General features: G+C 42.4%; 1 protein-coding gene across 1 annotated transcript in view; it reads right to left on the minus strand.

Moving 5' to 3' along the window:
• Positions 1–21,623, minus strand: part of FNIP1 (folliculin interacting protein 1) — a 65,119-nt gene that overhangs the window by 29,603 nt on the left and 13,893 nt on the right. The window contains 1 exon segment of the mRNA XM_032124781.1: positions 7,986–8,112. Coding sequence (XP_031980672.1) covers positions 7,986–8,112 — 127 coding nt within the window.

Here is a 21,623-nt window from a genome sequence, read left to right on the forward strand (position 1 = left end):
AATTCAGAAGATTCATGTTACAAGGGCAAGTGGAGAGAAAAGATCCTGTTTTTCACAGATCTCTCCCTAGCTGTGTCTAAGCCCCCTAGTCTTTCTGAAGAGCGGCACAGAGGCTTACATTTTCTGTATGAGGAAATTGTGAGGCTGAAAATGGACAAAGCTGAAAAACACAGTGTTATAGAGAAGCCAGAGAAGTTTCACAAAATTATGGAGAATCCAAAAGGTAAATTCTAATAGAGATTCAGACAGAAAGCACAGCAGAGAAGAGAGTTTAGAGGGCCCAGATGGAGCTGGAACTGATGAACAGGATGGGCAGGATCCGTGTCCACTCCACACAGAGAGAATTATCAATCACTGGCATGGGAGATGCTTTACTAGGTTTCACTCACTATTTAAAAACATTTGTGATTCACCTTGCGAATCCCAGCATCCTGAGCAGAATCAGCATCCATCAAGTTAATGCTGTTTACACCAGCAATGGCACTGCCAACCCTCTTCACCTAAAGATCTCAACGTATTTTTCACACACTCGTTACACTTCAGCACACCCACATAAGGTTGGCATTATTTACATCTGCTGGTAGGCAGCACTAGGAGACAGAAATAGTCTACACTGCTCAAAATTCCACACTAACTCTGCCCTAAGACTTCCTTAATTACCCTTTCCTACACAATTAGCAAACCAGTAAGAGCAAGCTGGAAGCAAATCCAGCTGAAAGCAAGATTCAAGGGATAGATGGGAATACAGAAGTGCTGTTGTATGCCACATCTTCATCTCTGGACTCACGGCTCCCTGCCACGAGCTTCCCCTTCATTCAAAAACATGAGCATGTCTCAACCTTTAAGGAAAAGGCATAAAGAAAAGTGTGAAATAGCCAAGACACACATTAGTAACTCCACGATTGCTCAATAATCAGCAATAACTGTACAAAAAGATGACTGGCCTTCCTTCTGTGGAGGGATGGGAGTCCCATGTCTCTGTCCTAGGCTGTCCAGGTTACTTTTTTAGGGACAGGTGACTTAAATTTGGCCCTAACTGTGGGTGAGGTTTAGCAAAGCAGCAGAAAATGGCCAGGATTATAAAGTCCCACATGGCAGCCTGCAGTGCTGCTCCCTGAGAGCTGCTGCCACAGAAAGCCCCAAGGAAAAATGTGCAGAGAAATGAGTAATTCTGTGGCAGAGGGGAGGGAAGTGTTCACTTTCCCCCAGCCCTGTGCTTTCCTGGCACACAGCAGTATCCTCTCCTTTCGACAGGAGCTTGTTGAAATCCTGCAATACGTAGATTGGCTAATGGCTACTGAGGATCTGTGGCTTGAGCACAGCGCACAATGGCTGGAACATGTGAATGATCATCATATGACTTCAGTAGGAACTCATGAACTAGAATTGCATTTTATCTCTGACACAAACAACAATGTTCTAGGCTAGGCAAGCATCATGTGATAAAACCACATACAATCCACAGGGTTACAGCAGCTTTTGCAGGCAAACCACATTTCAGCTTGCATTTTCCATCAGATGTTGAAAGTTCCTTCTAAAATGTTACAATTACAACTAAGCTTCCTTGAGACTGTAGAAATGCATTTACTGACTTTACAACAGAAAATAAAATTCTGTGCATTAAAAAGAATGGGCTGAGTTTGCAAATTAATTACTGTTAAATAATTTCTTCTCATTATCACTGCATTTTTCTGCACAGCAGCTTTACCCAGATGCACTGGGGGGGCTGGTAACTTGAAGTAACAGTTGCCTAAGTTAAATAGCAAACAGGAAAATGGTTGGTTGGTCTGTGCAGTGGTGTTTAATGAACCAAAACTCCTGCAACAAATCTTTAAATGAGGTCAGGATCTTTCAGCTCCCACTTTTTAGAACCCTGTGAACAGTAAATCCCTCCTAAAATGCAGATCACTGATGAATTTTGGTGTTTGCTCTTTCACAAACTTAGTATGTGTTTAAGAAGAACTTGTTGGACAATGAGATCAAGAACTTGCAGGGACCCTCTCCTCTGCAATTTCAGCCTCCAAATGGCAATGAAATTTTAAGTGCAACAAATCTCAAGATGTTATGCATCAAAGGAGTAGGATTACTTGCATTCCATATAATATTCCAAAGATATTCAAGCCAGCTTTCCAAAAATAAAAAAGTAACCTAATTATTTAAGAACTGTACAAGAGAAAGTTTCAAAGCTGTGAACTTTCTTCCCAATTAGACACAGTTGCATCAAATCCAATCCCTGGGCAGGGTAGTGCTGGAGTGCTCTGAAATGCCCGTTTTTTCTGGAGAGCAGAACATCTGCTGGAAGGATGCCACAGGCAGCTCCGCTCCTGGCCACCACACTGCTCTCCCTGCTGGGGCCACACTCTGTTCTCTCCCTGCCAGTTCACTGCAGATACCACCCAGCTCCAAAGACTTCCGGCAGCCCCAGTTCTGACATTAGAGGTCATCGTTTGCTGAAAGTCTTGGAGACGTATCAGGTAGTTCTGAAGAAAACTTAGAGTAAAATGTCTTTATAGTATGACAGGGTTCAAAGTAGTTTTCTTCCTCGGTTCCTCTTCTGGAGTCTCTTTTCTCCACATCTGTCAGCAGACTTTTAACTCTTTGACACAAGGTCTCTATTCTCCTCAGCAAGTGGGAAAAACATGCCCAGTGCTGTGAATAGTAAGAGGAATTTCTGTTGGGCAGGTTTTACTCTGAGGATAACAAGAAAGTTGAAAGGAGTCTGGTGTGTTGAACTAAATCAGACTTTGTATAGGTGTATTAGGGCTGGGAGTGAGTGACAGAAGGGAAGAGAAATGTCATAGTATGCTTTACTCTTTTTTACCTCTGTGCAACAGCAGGTGCTCAAATACCACTGTGGTGGCAGTGATAGAGAAATCTCTATTTCCAAGCAAAGTTGCTACTCCTCAAGAGCTCTGTTCCTCATTTTCAAAACAGGGCTTTCCAGAAAAAAAAAATTCAAAACAGGTAAATGAACTCTTTTGCTGTATTAATATGAGTTGGTCTGTATATGCAATGAAATGTATGTATCCACCTAAGACATGGGAGTAACCTGAGTAGGCACTCATTCCTCCCCTTCAAGTGCCCATGTAAAAATCCAGATATCTTTCTTAAAATGCAGCTGCCAAGTGCTGCAATCTCCCTTTATTTCTAGAGTTGTCAAGTTCCTCTATTACTCAGAGGTCAGCGAAAGTCAAGACAACCCCGCGCTCCCCCACTCCACTAGTATTTTTCCATGTCTGTTTAGAGAGAATAAGCAGAGCTAAGAAGGGGGACTTGATCTCTGTGCTTACAGCTTTATCCATCTGCTCAGCTTGGCTCACTGGAAACCTGTCCTGAGAGCCAGACAGCATCCAGAGTCTCCATTTCACACAACTCACCTAAAAGCAAAAGGCTCACTATCCAATTACTAATCCCTCAAAGCAATTTGCTGTTCAGCATTTATCCAGTGCTGAAGTACATTAGAACACGTGGCTAATCCTGGCTTGTTTCAAACAGCATGCCATTTCTCTGCTTTGGGATAAATATGACATTCAGAGTAAAAGAAATTGCCGCTGAAGGAGATCAAATATCATATGACCTTTTAGTGAAATTATTCCAAAGATAAAGACAACTAGTGGAAGAAGTGAACTTTCCATTCTCCAAACTGAAGTCCACTATTGCACCTCTACATCTCAAATTCTGCATCCCAGGCCTCTCTTTCATTTCTTCTGAAAACCAAAACAAACACTACTTCTGAAAACCTTCTTTTGCCTCTGGGTCCTGGCAACAAGTTACTGCCCTTCTCTGATTCCTTGTCTTTCCCCCTTTCCTCCCATATGACCAAACTTTGTATCTCTGCTCAGCACAGTGCAGTTTGGGTCCTTCCTTTTTTTCCTCCCTTCTCTTCCTCACGGTCCGTTGACACCCCTTCTTCCTCCCTGGACTTCAAACTTTCCTCTAGGCTGATCTTGAGATTTAGGAAATCTTTTAGCTCTTGTATGTCCATCAGCATCTCTCTCCAGCCAGATCCCCAATGTTAACCACTGTCTTGCCATAAATCCCCATTGGACAACACAAAAAGGAAAATGAGTAGTAAAATGAGACAGTTAATCCCTGTCCCTGAACTCACTTTTCCTGCTCCAAGGGAAGCCATGATCCAAGGTTCCCCTTTTCAGCTTCTTCTTAACTTTACTCCCCACTCCTCCCTCGTGGCACCATTCCTGGGGCATCCTTATCCCAATCAATTACCAGCCCTTGGAGACGAACTCCTCATACTTCAGCTGGCCTTTGCACACTGGCAGTTATGGGGACATAACTCCTGCACCGCACAGTTAAAACACAAGCCAGCCTTAGCATGAGCTGAGTCAAGGTTGGGAAGCCAAGCACAGGGAAAGGCAGAGCCAAGGCTGACAGCCCAGCACTGGCTGGGCCACCTGGCTGCTGCACCTTAAGGAGGAAAAAGGGCTGCTTGTTGTGCTTATTTGAAATTCAAAGCAGGCCTGGTACCACAGCTTTTTGAGGAGCACACCTGTGTTCACACACAGCTCCTGGCTCGGGAACTCAGTATAGCCCACGGCACAGGGAGGTGAGTGGGGCTGGTGGCAGAGAGCAGGAGAGGAGGTGTCAGAGCAAAAGGAGCAGATGAGCACAGGAAAGAGTCCAACAGCAAAAACCAGTCATAGGTTGTAACACTATCTACTTGCACATCAAGTAACAGAGTCTGATTAGAAATGAGACACTTACTGCTATGAGGAATGAAAAAAATAGCTGCCTAGAGGAGGCAGTGGCTCAAACCCACAAGCTTGCCCATGGAAGTTCTTTGATACCCAGAAATCCAAGGGATGTGGATGCTTGGGCGTGGACAGAGGCTGTTCAGTAAAGGCACCAATAATGCCTCTTCTTCATACCACATGCTGCCCTGGTACATTCAATGTGCAAATGTCTGTTTTGATGCATTTGCTCATGACCTAGTGCCACAGGGTTGGAAGGGGCAGCCACTCTCTTCTGGGATACCCCAGCAGAACTTAGACACACAGTTTTCTGATGCTCAGGAGGCAGCAGCCTTTCCCCTCTGCTTCCAGAACCCAGAAGATCAGTAGCCCATCCCCTGGAAATCTGGGAAGGACCTCTCCTGCTTAGCACCAAAAAAGGTATAGGACTCACAAAGGGGATCTCTCTGCCTCCCACATGCAAAGTGCCCGCAGCTGCCTGAGGCGGATCTCCGCCTGGCACAGCCTTGGGCCAACATTCCCAGTGTTGGGAATAGCAGCCAGCCCTCTGAGACTGCTGCTCAGCTTCCCTCGCCAAGTTTAACTCTAGCAAGACCAGGGAAATCATGACTTCTCCGGAGCAATTAAAATATTGTAATGGTCATTCTGCAAACTCCTGACTGCCTTCAGTGTCCCACTGTGCAAAACCCTCCCCAAATTCTTCTCCTTAATATTTATCTTTACTGAAGGCATGAAGAGGCTGACTTAATATCCAATGAAAATACAAGGTGCTTATTTGTGTTATAGCCACATTTCCCTGGCAGATAAGATGAATCTACTAATGCTTTACCAATTAGGCCCCAGCTCAGTGTAAGCACAAACTCAGCAGTTTTCACTGATCAAAAAGCCAGAGCTTACTGTTTTATTTCTTGAAACAGCTGTGTCTGGAAAGGTTTTCTCTGATGCTCCTTAAATTTTATGACCATACCTTCCCTTACAGAATTCAAATGCCTGAGCCATGTTCAACCTCGGCCCACCACACAGATCTTTTGACATATGTAGAGATTATATATATGAAACAGACGAAAATACATCTCACCTTGCTGCAGGCATACAACTTTTAAATTATAATTGCTTTCATGTCTCATAAACAGCACCATAAAGCAAAGTGAAACCCTCTTGATCCTCCATGTTAGACTGATTTGACTTGAACCAGAACAGTCTGGCCACTGCCAGGCCCTCTTGCAGATCTCTCCCCGGTGTTATTTGTAGATCCAGAGGTATAAGTCACGTCAGGAAATGAGGGGTGAGGGGGAAGAGATGCAGAAAGCCTTGCTTTTTGTGGGGTGCTGAACAGATACCCTTTCAGAAGAGAGAGTGCCCAGCCCACACATGGCTGACTGCAAAAGGGCAAGAGTGCCTTGGAATGTGCTTAGAGCCAAGATCTGGCTTTGTATAGGCAGGGTGTGTCTTTGCTAATGAAAATCATGATTAAGAGCGAGAGAAATGAACAATGCAATTCCTTGAAAATGGCCAGTATATCCTGCTAACTGCACAAGCCCATACTAAGCTCACAGCAAGCCAAGCTGAGGACTCTCCTCCATGTTTTTACCTGCAAACTTTTGTTTTATGAGAAAAGTTCTGCCTGACATGACATAATCTGAATGCTGCAGAAGGCAGGTACATGGCAAGGCAAATGTTTCAATATATCCTCTTCCGAAGAATACTATGAAAAATAAATGTATCGAGCTCCTAGAGGTGACTTCTGGGTATTTCAAATGCCCTGGAAACAATTTTCCTCCACTAGTCTCATGTGGAGATGGTGACTACAGCTGTTTCCCTCCCCCTTAGCAAAGAAAAAGCAGAGATTAATATGGAACCATATCAGCTCCATTATCAGCCATTTATCCTGAGCTGCCACAGTCAACGAGCTTTCTGAAGTAACCCAAACCAGTGAAGTCTGCAAGTTCAGTGTGCAAGTTCACATCTATCTGAAAGGTTTTAGACTTTCAAGAAATTAATTTAAATCTGGCAAGAGGATTTATACTGTAAGTTATTTTCATTAATGAAGTAATACTTTATAATTAATGAAGTAACAGTGATAAGCCAGCAATTCATACCAATAAACCACTTCTAAAGATCTCCTGTCTTTAAAAACCTGTTTTCCTGGCAAGAATATCAGGAAGAACATGAACTAATAGAACCATTCTAAGAAGTTTAAATTAAAAAGAAAGATGCATTGTTTTTCAACATTTGTGAAACTCACTTTATTTCACAATTCTCTATAAAAACTAGGAAATAGGGATCATGATTCATGGCTATAAAAGCACTGGATTAAGCAATGGAGAAGCCTAGAATTTTGTGCCTGGTAAGACGCAGACTCCAGAGGTTTGGATATTGGACACAGCACTTGAGACCAGGGTTAGGAGCATCAGGCTGGCAATAGGCTGGAAGGGTTTGGAAAGCTAGATGAAAAATCTTCTGGCTGTACTCCAACGCTCATCAGGAAAACCGGGGCTTGGGGGTAACGTGTTATTTTGTGTACTCCTGCTTACAGAAGGACCTCCATAAGTCCTACAGGTAAAAGCAGCTGGAATCATTAATTTCAATTCACACCATGCTTTCTGCTTGCAGGGCTTTAAATGGTTTGTGACTGTTTATAAAAATGGTGAAAAGAAAGTTCAAAGCAGCAAAGTAAGTTGTCCAGCCTCATACCACCACTTTCAGCAGCACTGTGGCCAGAAATTAATCTTCTGGCCAGAGCCCTTAGAAGGAAGTATCCTCATCTGACCGCATCCATTACAGTTTCAATTACTAGATTACCATGCAAATCATGCCAAAAGGAAAAACAAGAGTTTCCAAGTAACTTTCTGTTAAAAAACTGTCAGCAAAGCATACAAACAACAATTAGCAAAAGCTAAGCAAATAGGACACGAGGACACGGGGCTGGGGGACCTTCTGATTATGAATGCAGATCCCATCACGGCACAAAACCAGATCAATAAATCCCAGTTTACGCCCTGCTTCAACTGACAGCATTGCCTGCTGCAGCCCCAGGAAGGAATCCTTCTCACTGAAAGAGCAGAAAGTAGATAAATCCCAGAATAAAGAGATCATTATAGTATTTAAAGCTGGTAAGAGTGAGACCACTGAAGCCTGAATAATTTGCAATTTAACAGGCATTTAAATATAGCCAACATTTAAATGTCAATCTGATAAAACAGAACATATGTAATTTATCAATTTGGCCATTTGAAAAAATACAACTATAAACATGTAAATTAGCAAAATACTCACCGACACTGAAACATCCTCTATTTTTCTTTTCGCACTGGAATCAAATAAGACATTCCGTCCTCTTCTTTCACAGTCCTGATACACAATCAGTCGGATCTGACTTGGGTCAAACTCCGGCAAAGGCCAGCTTTAATTAAAAAAGAAAAGAGCAGAAGGATCAATTACCACAACTCTTTATTACACTGTTCTTTGTACATTATCTGTATATACAACATGATTAAAACAGAGTCAAGCAAATTCAATCCCATTTCATCAAATCTTTTGATCCTGTAGCCAGAACTACGCCCTTTGTTTTCTTTTCTTTCCCCTACATGTGCCAAATTACACTGTCATAAACTGCACCAATCCTCTACAACTGCACAAAATGATGTGTGCAGCATTCATAGATCTTGTTCTCTGTCTTGTGATATGTTTTCTTCAAGTTCCAACTATTTAAAATCAACATCATAGAACTCAGCTTTTGTGTTTAAAGACACAAAGAAACCTCAAGATGAATAATCACAGGGTGGTTTGGGAGAACCACCCGGTTGTCTCCACATAAGCCACTGTGACTCAAGGGCATGGTCAGCAAACCACACACACCAGGCCTAACACACCTATTCCCAAACTGGTTTCCAAGGGAACGAGCTTTCCTGAAGCCTCAGCCTTACCTTAATGCCACTACTCCAGAGGAGCTCTCAAAGGGAAAACTTGCAGGCATCAGGCTTGGAAACCATTCCATAATCTTGCCTTTAACGGTGTTTTGTAGCCATCATCTCAAATTTCCATTGTAAAAAGCCAGCCATCACTTTAAAGCCCAGCAAGCATTGTCATCCATTGGCCTGGGAATCCATTTTCACTGATACCATCTCAATTCTTGGAAGATAGGAAACAAGACACCTGCTGTATCCATGAAACCACCAGGAACCATCTTTCAGCTAGTTTACAAGCCATTTCCTAGATCAAGTGAAATTCTGTCTTCCTTACCCTTGGTTTTTAGGCAAGCAGTGTTAGCATGAACCCCAAGAAGCCAGAAACAAGGCACTGGAACTTTCCAGCCACTAATGAAGGATAGAGATTCCCAATTTGCAAGAAGTTGTACACGTATGTCATCAAAAAGACACCCATAACATGAGTTAAAGTAAACCTGGCACGTTAGACTCCAAGACAACAGTAAATTTTCCTCTCCTCTAACTCAGCACCCAAAGGGCTTCTTGCTCTGCACCCATGCTTTATGTGACCAATACACTAATGATCGTGACTCAACAAGCCCTGTAACAGCGGAAAATCCATTTGATCACCAAAGTCATCATCACCTATCAGAAGTTTTTAAGGCTGCCCAGGTACACAGATTTTACAAATAGTGTAGTCCCAATGAGGTGAAACTAAGCATCAAGGCATACAGTTACACACTCTCCTGAGACGAAATCTATTTCCTAATCTGCCCATCCCCACCATTTAGCAACAGGAGAGAAAAAAAGAAGCTGCAGAGAAGATGGTGTGTAACAAATGTCCTAATTGACTTACTACAAGAAAGAAAACCTTGAGCAACTTGAGCTGAAATAACTTCATGTCTAGATTTGGGGACAAAGAGCCACACACCCTCTCATTTGGGCACCTAAAGCCAAGTGTTACTCACAAACCAAAATGCCCCCACAAAGTGCAGATACCAAACTGAGCAAATTCTGTAGTACCAGAACTCAAGCACAGTGACAAACTCAGAGCCAAGCTTACACTTACTGGAGGCTCTCCTAATTAACTCCATCTTCCATTTCAGAAAATGTAAAAAACCAAAATCCTTAGTTTGACACATGCCAGGGGTGTTACCAACTGAGAGGCACAAAGGCACTAGAGCTGGGGATGGCAACTGGCAAGAGCATGACTTTGACTAGAAATGAGGAGAAGCACCGGATAAACTGGCTTTCTGGAGGAACAGTCTCCATATATTTAAGTGAAACCAGTGGAAGTCCAGAAACAAACATTTTTTCCAGATAGGCCACTGTGGTTCCTATAAAGAAACTGTGTGACAGTAACAATTAATTGCTTGTCAAAAGGGTGCTATTGCTTGCTCCACCCTTGCAACGCGTTTGAATTTCCTTCACACTCAGATAAAAGCATGTCTTCCATTACCTAGTACTTTTGATATTTGACTTTGAAGTGACTGGCAAAGAAGGCAGTAGCTATTCCAGATCTTAGGAAAGTCTACTTATAAAAAGCTCCAAGAGCAGATTACACACTAAGAGGAGAGAAAGCTAAATATAAAACTCTTGCTGTATTCAGAAACATATTCCATCAAGGTAACAAGAGCTTGTTTACTTCTCAGCTTCTTCACATGACATTTTAACTTTCTCTAGACAAGCATTTAGTAGCTATTATCCATCATAATTTGTGATAATTCCAAAGAAGCGCTATCTTTGTTACATAATAGCATCCTTAAGCACATTTCAGCCTTGCAAAAACATTTCCCTGGCAATAGCGCGCCACTTCCCAAACCAGAAGAGCCTTTCAGAGAGCTGGGGGAAAGTTCATTCAGACAGACAGTAAACAGAGGCAGCCTGGCACCTCCAACTCACCCCCACCAGTGAGGGGGAAGCGGGACACAGAGCTTTGCTTTTGTTGTTAGCAGATTTAAAATACCGTTAAGTTTGATGTCTGAATAGATTATCCCCAGAAACGTAAAATTCCTGCATGCAAGAGGCATTCTCAAAACAAATATAACAGGGCAGCACTCCAGAGTTCCTCTTCAGGCAGATGAAAACTGACCTAGATCTTCTGAATATCATTAGTTCTGTTTATAAATGGAAACTAATTTTGACATTTAACTGATGTTTTCTTGAGATTCCTACAGGAAAACCAGGAGATGTAGAATCTAATGTTCTAGCAGGGTTAATTAAAGGCGTGTCTCCATCTCCCACACTGCTCTGGAAATGACAGTTTCTTAATGAGGACTTTTTCCTGAATGACCTATCTGCCACTCTTTGATCTTTCCTTGAAACTGATTAGATTTAAACAAAAACCCCAAAATTAAGCCATGACAAAAAAACCCCATAAAAATAGCCACAAAGAAAACCCCAAATACCTTTCACCAGTGGAAGTGTTTGTGACTTTGCTAGACAGTGCTGTGAGTTCGGGCATAGACCAAGAGAAAAACTGGTGATAAACAAATTCCTTCTGAGCAGGACACTGCTCCTGTGGAGATCTCCACTACACAAGTGGGGATTCCTCGAGAATGAGATGTTCAAAAATACATATATGGGGTAGAAATCCATTGATGTGTAAATGCTGTATGGGATGTTTCAGAAACAAAACCCAACTCTCACACCATGACAGACTGGTTGAGGTTGGAAGGGTCTTCTAGAGGGCATCTGAACCAACGCTCCTGCACAGACACTCATGCAAGTACAGAGTGCAAAAGAAAAGGAATTACTTGGGAGAGAAAAGGAAAATTTCATACGATTAATTATGGAATTATTAGAAACCAGCAACAACAAGATCAAGATCTGAAAAATGGTATTTTAATGCATATTCACACTTAAGCCCTACTGTTGTTCAGCTCTTCTCTTTTTTCATCCTTTTTGCTTTCCTGCCTTTTTTACCTTCAATCACTAGGAATACTACCTATAGCTTACATTTACAAATCCATTACGTGCTTTCTGACACTTCTACTACAGAGATTCATAGCAATCCAGAATTCCAACTGCTCTCCAAGGATGAATTTTCTTGTGTATTCAATTCCTGGAGTTTATTACCACCATCAACATTTCTCAGCAAGAACTGAATGGCTATAAATTGGTATTATTTCACTCTGTGCAAGTTTTAATAGATGACACAAGAGACAGAGGAAATCCTTCATTACCACTCCAACAATGAAAATACAGGATTTCCCCCTATAATTGATTCCAAGTACATTCCTTCCTTCTCATTCCCACCTAGAACATGAAACAACACTTCTTCATTACATTAAAGGTTTAGCTTAATATTATCTTCCCTCCTGAGAAGATAAAAGTCTGGCTGAGACTTTACTTTTAAAACTGTTTTATATTAACATGGCTTAGATAGTATCTAAAAACAGATACTTTAGAAATCTTAAAGAAAAGCAATTGAAGCAAAATGATCAAGATATTAAGCAGGTAGGAACTGTAAAAGAGTTTTCTAAAAAGTAAATTTGCTCAAAACCAGAACAGGACTAAACACGTAAAAAGTAAGTTAGAACTATCAGTCAAACTATTGTTTTCCTACATCATGTTACCCATAGTTATAAAAATTGCCTGGTGATGAATCACTTGGAACTATTTTTAAATGCATCTACGCAAACGATATTTATAGTTTATGCCAGCTTATCTGTTCTGCGTGGTTTTCATGTTAGCACCTTTTTAAAGGGTGTCAGGAACAGCCCAGCAGAGCAGACAGGTCCACCTTACCCCATGCTCCCCTCGCAGGCTCTGGTGGAAGGAAACATCCTCACTCTCCTGCTAGACAAGCATCAGAACAGAGGCACAGGGATTCCAGGGCTTATCTCCAGTGCCTGCAGATGATTCTCCAGATACTACCCTTGTTGCAATGGTGCTTAGATCTAGCCAGCTTCTACACAAGCCTTTGACAGAGGCTGCATCTGTCATGAAGTGTTGACATTGTAAATACGAGACCGTTCCACTGAGTGCACTGGGATTTCAGATTATCTCCACATTCTATGAGATGTACAACCACATCAAAGCACACTCACCTGTACCTATACAGCCCAGAATTTAGGATCCTGCAGTTGGTTTGCTACAGGGAAGGGTGATCAAGTCCAGAAGGAAAATGGTCCTTGCCTAGTCCAACCATCCTATCATACTCCTCTCAGCCCTGAGATGCCTCCTCCAACCAGGAATTCCCTTCTCCTGCCCAAACGCCTCTGCAGACTTCTATTATCTGTTACTAGATTTTTTTTTCTTTTGGCTTTGAGAAGATAAAACAAAAGTTGAGTATATAGGATTAATGGGGAGGGTCTTGTACATACTTTAATACCTTCTGACTGCATTTCAGTAATTAATTATTATTTGACCGTTATTGCACAAAAACAGCTGCACAGACCATTCTAAAAGATCACAACTAATTTGGAAGCAATGAAAACAGAACTATAATGCATCTTAATGATGCTTGCAGCTTTGGAAGACCATCTTCTTTTAGAGGCATGGGTAGGTTATTTATTTTTTTAACAATAGTACCTGAAACACAAAAGAAGTTTCTTAGGATTCACATGACAAGGATGGTCCAGGCTGCATGGCTGATTTGCGAAGCTGGCATTTTAAGAGAGAGATTCCGTTTAAGTGCTGGTGACATAACACAACCATAAGGCTGCAAGGAGGAAGAAAGTTCTCTACAGTAGAGAAACCACAGGGCCTATACTTAGGAAAAATTTTTGCAAGATAGTTGTCTTTACAAGACCTGAGGTCATGTCAGGGCTATGCGACTGTGGTGGTGAGCACTTGCTGATTCTGCACAGAAAACCAGTGTCTGTGCCTCAGCCAGGGCAGGGAGGGAGCCCACGAGGGTGGATTGCGAAGAAGCTCACCCACCGCCCCAAGTGACTGCCCTCTGCCATGGTTACCTCAGCTGGGGTTTCACAGAAGTCACAGGACCTGGGTTCTGGATAGTGTGGAAGAATAGACAGATGGTGGACCATCTCAGGGACAACCACCCTTGACTGCCTGTAGTGGTGACATGTTTCAGGTTTATCCCATGGAAATAATGTTTCTTTAAAATACAAAATCAAATCCAAGCCCCTGCTTTTCATCTCTTGAAAGAGGGTGACATGTCCACAGGCACTGCAGCACTGTGGAGGTCAGCTCCTCACTCCATCTCTAACTCTGTCTCATTCATTTACCAGCTTAGCAATCCTCACCTGGAATAGCTGCACTTCTTGAGCTCCAGGAAACTTGTGCTGCTTATACTAAGTACATACTGTCCACCAGGAACAAAGTGCGTCAGCCAGGTATTTCAAAGGTATAACAAACTTGGACCTGAACTTCAACTGGCTGGCAAGCTCCTTGGCTCTGTCCAATTCTTTATCTGTAGACGAAGCTGACTTTAGTTTGTTTTCATTTTTTTCTCCCTTCTACCAAGTCACTTGACTCTCATTAAGATACATAATTTATACTCTAAAGTCTAATACATGAGACAGATGCTTTTCCACAAGCAAAAAGACATAATATTTACAGGTTAGGTGCAGCCTAGCCAACACATTAATCATAATCTGAAGCATTATACATTGGTAGGAAGGTTTTGTTAAAGATGTGTAGTATGCTGAATAACTTTGCAATTCACACACCTTCAGAATTTACAATCACTATTAGTGATTTCATAAAATATTTTTGGGACTACTTCACTTACGTAATTTCAAAAAGTACCTGTTCAGGTTTTAGCTGATTTAGGTACACATATGCATGCAAATATTTGCACATACACATACAAGTTTCAAGCTTTTTTTGAAATATGTTTTAATTAAAACCATACACAAACAAGACACAGCTCCTTTCAGTTAAATTCACTAGCACTGAACAAAATTACATTATTCAAGCAGACTGCACTTTGCTTTGCAAAGTTACAAGATAGAATCAATTCAGGCAAAAAAAAATTGTGCCATTTAGCATAAAATTATAGTAAGAATCATAAAGAAATAAATCTCTAGAAGATTCACATCTGTGGAAAAGAAGTATTTTCATCACAGGGAAAATATTAAACTTTCAAATAATTAAAATAATCTCAAGAACTGTGCAGTGACCGTACCTGGGAAGCATCTTTGTCCCCCGAGCAGTTCCACTTTTCAAAATCCCTATAAACTCCTGTTGTGCCTGGTTGCCAGCTCAGGTTAATAATAGCAATGAGCCATATTCATCCAAAACCACAAGACTGTCAGGTGACATATCAAGAGGTCTGAATTTAACTCAAACAAAAGACTCTCCATGCTGCAATGCAAAAGGCTTAATCCTAGCAACAGGAGCACAAAAACCACCTTAAGGACAGCAGTGTCGGGGTTTGCACCAGGCTGCGTTCGCGCTGCCCTAGAGTTTCATAATCCAAAACCTGCCCCACAATTCTGCACAGCCCGGGATTTCTGCTCGAGGAAAGAGCGCCCGTCTTCCCCGCTCCTTTATCTCTTGCAGGGTTTGCTGCGGAGAAGATCAGTGTAATTTACGGGGAAGCCAAGCGATGGCTGGCAGCGCCGGCCCGGACCCGTCAATGCCATCCATCCTCCTGTCCGCCACCGCGCTCCCGGCTCAGTCTCATGACCCGAGTGCCCGGGCACCCGCGGCCGCCGTCCGGCACCTCCGAGCTGCGGCCGCCGGGAATTCAGCCCGCTCGGCGAGGAACGGGGGGGCGAAGCACGGCAGTCTCCTTCCAGCCGGCACCCCCAGCCCTCACATTCCTGGGAGCGGCGGGATGCTCTCGGCGGAGCCCGGGCGCGCGGGTGGCCGAGCCCGCGCTGACAGCCATCATGTGACACAGCTGTCACCGCGGGCCACCTGCGGCCGCCAGCGCCGGCGACACCCCGCGCTCCAGCCCTCCCTCACACAGCGGCTTTGGAGCGCTCCCCCAGGCAGGGGCTCGGCGGGGAAGGGGAACGAGGAGTCCCCGGCCGTCCCCGCTCGCTGCTACCTCTGCGGCGCGACTCCCACATCCCGCCCGGTCCCTCTCCCCCTCCCCTGTACGAACAAAGAGCGCACTGTGTGCTCGGCGAGGGCTCATTAATATTACACGGAAAGAAGCGGGGATATGCAAGACAATTGGATGGCTGTGGACGGGAAAAACATTGAATACGCAAAATAATGCCCCCCAAAGAAAAGCCGAGCAACCCGGGTGGCTGTAAACAAGGTTTCCTGGTTGTGTTCTGGGGTAACCCGGGTCATGCTAGGAAGGATACCCACATATCACAACAGCAAAGAGCCTTTTAACAAACATTACAGAGCAAAGAACTACTTAACAAACTTTTATCTCTAAACTGTGGGGGAGAAATGAGACAGATGGACAGGGAAGTGAAGAAGGAACTGGGCATTCAGAAATGCAATGCACATTAAAAGCCATCTAGTCTTGTCACAGACATAGGTGGGGCACTCATACTATTAATTCTGTATGACCTTTGGATAAAACTCAACTAATACCTGAAGGCAAAAGGCTGCAGCATCATAGTTCCTACTTTTTTTCCAGTGTCTGAAAACCTACAGGTTTTCCCAATATTTTAAATACATAAGCAGCAAAAATAGATTTATCATCATGATCTCCTGTTCCACTGCATCCCCAACTCTACCGATGGTTCCCCTGTATCACAGAGTGGGTGAGCTGATGTTCCTGTTCATGAGCTTTGGTCTCAAGACCATACAATCCCAAGAGGTCAGATGTTGCTTGTCCTCTGGAATGGATTCCAAAGCAGAACACCAAGCTCCCTGTTCTGCTACACATCTCCTGGGTTAAGTTCAGAGAGAAACCCTTAATCTCTTGACACCACAACGGTTTTGTTGCTGTTTTATAGGAAGGTAATGTTTTTATGTTAGGTGCTGGACAAGTGTTTTGACACAAAAGCAGCAAAACTAAAGAGAGATAAAACCATTATCTTTTGTTACCATGCCTTACAGGAAGTTTTTCATTTAGAAATGAAGAATTGAGGCCCTCATGCCACAAACACATACATTACAGACCTGGCTTTTCATACATGACTAGCGCCAGGGAATTCAATGGAATTACTCACATGAGCAAAATTGGGCATGTGCTTGTTACAGCACCCCTGCCTTAAGCCCAAATCTTGCCTTTAAAGCTTAAAATGCAAAGCTTTTGGAGATAAAAATAGTAACATCTGACCACTCCTACCTACCTTCTAGGTCTATGAAAGGAATGTGCAGTGCACAGTAACTTCCTTTACCTGTGTGGCAAAGGCACCACTCTCCAAAGGTTACTGATGTCAAAAGTGACCTTTTTTCTTAGACATGCAATGCTGACAAGTGCCATGTATTATGTAAACATTTATTTACAGGAATAACATCTAAGGTTTCCATTTTACCTCAGGGTAACCTGATGCATATTAAAAGACAAGTGCTTTGAAAGCTGACCCAGCCTCCATCCAACAACTGACCAGGAAAAATATTGGAAGGAATTTCTCTGCAAATAGAGACAGATTCACATTGTACAGAGAGTAAACAGTGCTTTGGCCAGATCAGTGAATATTTTTTTCTTGAGGAAGGACTTCAGATATTCAATGTTTATTTATACACACTGTCACCACTCCCATATCCAAGAAAATACTGGACCATCTTTAACATGAGATATGCAACATCATCTTCTCTAGGTGTATATCCAGGCCTCTCTTTGAAAGGGTGAAGGCTTTCCTTTTTTTTAAGTGCAAAATTTGAGCTTGAAAAACAAAGCTGGTAATATTACCCTGCTTCAGAAAAACACTTAAATTCAAAAAAATAAAGTGATCAAAATCTCCTGCCATAGCCCATCACCTTCCAGGAAGGTATTTCAGTATCCATGCACATCCACCCAGCTGCAGATGGAAAAGATGTGGGTGATGGTGTTCAACTACATCCAGCAGCCCAGAGCCCAATGGACCATCTGCAGATCCCCATGCCCGACTGCAGCTGGGGCACATTCTTAAACACACAGAAGCCAAAACAACCCTCAAAACCAAACAGCACCAAAAAAAATCACTTTCTTCACTCTATCCAAAGGCATTTCTGAAAACACTTAAAACTACTGCAAAGGCTCATATGCACCTTTTGGGTATAAATTACCTGATTTCAAACCAAGCAGACAACAAAGTTTGCTCCAACCGCAGGCTAAAAAGTAATGAAATTACTCATTTTTGGTCTTCACTGCCTTAACAAGTTTTTTCAGTCTTTCTCCTGGAGGAAGGCTTCCCTCACACACACTGTAAATGCACACAACAAAGAGCCAGTAAGTGAGCCAAGAAATGTTTATTGCTTAGTAATGCACAGAGGTAGGAGCTGGAAGCCACACTAGACGAAAAGAAAGAAAACCAATTAGGATTTTATTTGAAATCTGGCTAGAAATACTTGGATACCATTTCTCTACAAAATACTTGCCTTAGTAGGATTACCACGGAGCTAGACTTCTAAAAATGTGCTTTCTGTGCATTTTTGTATCCCTGCAAGAAAAAATTCCTCACTGCTGGAGAGGAAGAGTGGAGATGTTAAAGCATGAACCTTCCATATACACCTGGAGCACATACACAAACTTGCACACACAAACATAAGCCCAGCCAAAGGTCAGCAAGAGCCAAAACGGTGAGAAAGATCACTGAAAACAGCCCTCAGGAGTTTCAAAACCTGGGTCCTCTATTCTTCAAAGGAAACCAGATTGTTAAATGCTGAAAAAAGTGCTTTTGATATGAGATTAAGAAAGAAAAACAAACCAAATTTATAAACTCTCCATACACAGGGTTCTCACTACCAGCACGAGGTCTCATGACTGGAATGAACTGTCTCTACCAGCATTGTAAAGGAGCATCGGCAACTACAAATCTGCCTATGAGCATTCCTGGAGGGTAGGACATGAAACAATCATCTCTTTTTTAAGGACGTGGAGACCTCAGCAGACTGATTGTCCACTGTTGTAATTTTTCAAGTCATGATAAAAATGCTGAAAATAAAACTAACTATCAAAGTAAAAATCTGATGCATGGTTAGGCTACTGAAACATTGGTGTTCGTTTTGTATCGCATTTCCAATTGCAATCTACTATAAGACACCAAACAAACCTCCATAATACCAGCTGGTACTGCAAGACAACAGGGCATTTTCCCCCTGCCAAACAGTTATTTTATTGTGCATGCTCGGGTGCGCAGAGCAGACTCTTCTGCTGTAGCTATTAAAAATCAAGTGTAAATAGTTCAGTATTGTGTGCATTTAATAAAAAGTTGGGGAGAAAAAAGTTCCAATACAAATTGCTTTTGATGAACATAGTTGAAAATAGCATAGTTGTTGGAAATAAAGACTCTTCTAAAATCACTCAGAATTATGTAATGCAGCAGAGGAGGGTTGTGGGGGACAGTTTGTGTTTCCTTCTTTATTCTGTGTAGTTCTGGAGAAGTTGTGATAGGTTCAACAATCCTTATATCCACACACAAAACTAACTTGACAAAACAAAATCAAGCTCACAAGCTCAGATTTATCAACTGCAAAGTTTGCTTAGGGAACTAAATGGTGAATTGATGCTTTTTATTTTGGAAATTGTGCATATTAATACATGAGACAATGAAGAGAAAAGACAAATGAGAGTCAAGGTTGACTGCAAGACCTCTCTTGTCATGAAAATGAAGACACCTTAGAGGGATCACCATAGCTCCACTATTGCTATCAACCATAATGTTAATAACAATAAACCCTTGAAAGATTCCTGATGGAATAAGAGTACTTTGGCTGAATACTCCTAAATTTTCATTTTTTAAATAGACAAATATTGAATTCCCTGTATTTATCTTCAGCTTAGAATGTCTTTATGGCTTTTATTTCCATGTACTTCCCAGAAACCATAAGGACTATGGCAGTTTTATTATTTTTACCCTACTGAAAACTGAGATTTTCAATATATTACTTCAGGAGACATTAAGAGAAAAGCTGCAAGGTGCATAACTGAACTGCTGGTGTGCTCTAGGTATGCCTGACACATCAGCTGATTCTTGCACCAAGCAACACACCTAAATAAGCTTTTTTTAAAATCAGACAGATACATCTAAAAATAAATACATTTTGAAAGGCTAAAAGACTAGAATGTAAACAGCTGCTCTTTTTTTTGTCATGCTTTTTAACCTGCGAGCTGTACCAGGGTGGGTGATGCTGTGCCCAGGGTGCTAGGAGACAGTAGGTCAGGGCATCTGCCCAGACCTCGCTTTTTCCACCCTGAAAGCCCCGGTCTGGCCGCAGGCAGCCAGGATACCTCCATCCTGGAAATGCCACTCCATGGAGTGCCCAAAACACTGGTACCTCCAGTGCCAGCACATGACAGCCACAAAACCTCTGGCTGCAGACATTGGCACCTGCTGCACAGCCCTGTGCATGACCTGGGAGCCTCCGCTGTGTCGGGGTGCAGGGAGACATCTGCTTATGCTGATTAAAACATCCTGTAATACTTGTTTTGTGAGTTTTATAAGGGGAAAAAATACTGCCTTGGTGGTGAAAGTCATCTGGCGTAGGCAAGGCAGCATGGGGCTTGGAGCATTCCTTGGCTGCAGGCCACGGTCCTGTAACTGATTAAGGTTGCTGCACTTGTGACTGAGTGATAATTGAGAGCCCAATAAATCCCCACACAAGTATTTTTCACTCAGAGATGGAAAGCAATTGTTATGGACCCTCATAAGGAGCTGCAAGTGGTAAAATTAGAGCTAATACTAAAAATATAAAGAAAGCCCACAGATCACTCCCAACTTCCTCGCCCAACGTTCACATTTTCAGTTAAATTTCCAGGAGTGTCAAACGCACCAGGACTATACCTTCAGGCTTTCAGCTAAGTCATCCCCAGCACGAACTCAAATCATTCCCATTCCTCAAGATTTTGTTGAGTACTCCCTGGTCTTCCTTCCCCCTACCCCAGGTCTCATTTATCTGCATAGGGAGCATTGCTTTAGCCAAGGTCTACGTGCTATTCTTTTTCCTCGGGAAAAGAAAAAAAAAACAAACAAAAAAGGCAAAAAAAGCAGAGCTGCAGCTGTTCAGGGTTCCTTGGAAAAGGAGGAAGACAGATGTAAGTAGTTACCCTCTGAAGATTCACAGGGATCAGTGCCTGAACAGCATTTTGCTCTGTCCCTCATGTGACTGCTTAATTAGGTGTTGATTCACTCAGTCATGAGACACAAGAAAACAGGGCTGCAAGCCCCAACGTCAAAGAAAAAGTAATGCCTGTTCTGCCAGTTTCTGCATTAGCAAAGCACAAAAGGGACATCCAGTTCTCAGAAGCAAAACTTGTGTTTTCTTGCCCATAAACCAATCCATCACATCATTTCAACCTTTCCATATTAAAAAAAAAAAAAGGTAAAAAAAGAAATATGTATTATTTCAGAGAAAGATGCTTGTGAATTCCCTGATTATTCTCGCCTGTGAGAGTCAGGACCAGCACAAGTGTCCAAAGGGTGAGGTCCCTGGCCAAGCTCTGAAGCCCTGAGAGCAGTGTCCCCTTCCATCTGATAATCCAGGTCCAGGCTGCTTCAGAATATCAGGCTTTCTTCTGGGGTTTGTTTGCTTTTGGAAAAAGAATACAAGCTATTTTTCTGTGGCTTTATTCCTGTTAAATGAATTTCTTGGCCTCCTTAGTACCAGAAAGCTTTTCTGTTATGGGGTCTGGTTACCATAGCAACAGGCTTTAAAAATATCAAAGAAATTTTCAGGACATGGTAAAGCAATTTCACAAACTGTGTATAGTAGAAAAAGCTGGTGGACACTTATTTATATGTACTTAGTTCAAACAAGGTCTGATGTAGCGATAATCCCAAAATGCTGCTCTCAGTCCAAATTCTGGGGTTGTAGAGGACTACAGTGAACTTTAGCTTGCTGTGTTACCACGTCATTTACCAAGACAGTCACATAAAATTAATATATGATGACAATTTTTCCCATGAAGGTGACATTGAAGCTCAGTGTGTCATTGAAATGCATTAAATGCCAAAAGCTT

Source organism: Corvus moneduloides, chromosome 15, assembly GCF_009650955.1.
Source record: "Corvus moneduloides isolate bCorMon1 chromosome 15, bCorMon1.pri, whole genome shotgun sequence".
Classification (NCBI taxonomy): domain Eukaryota; kingdom Metazoa; phylum Chordata; class Aves; order Passeriformes; family Corvidae; genus Corvus; species Corvus moneduloides.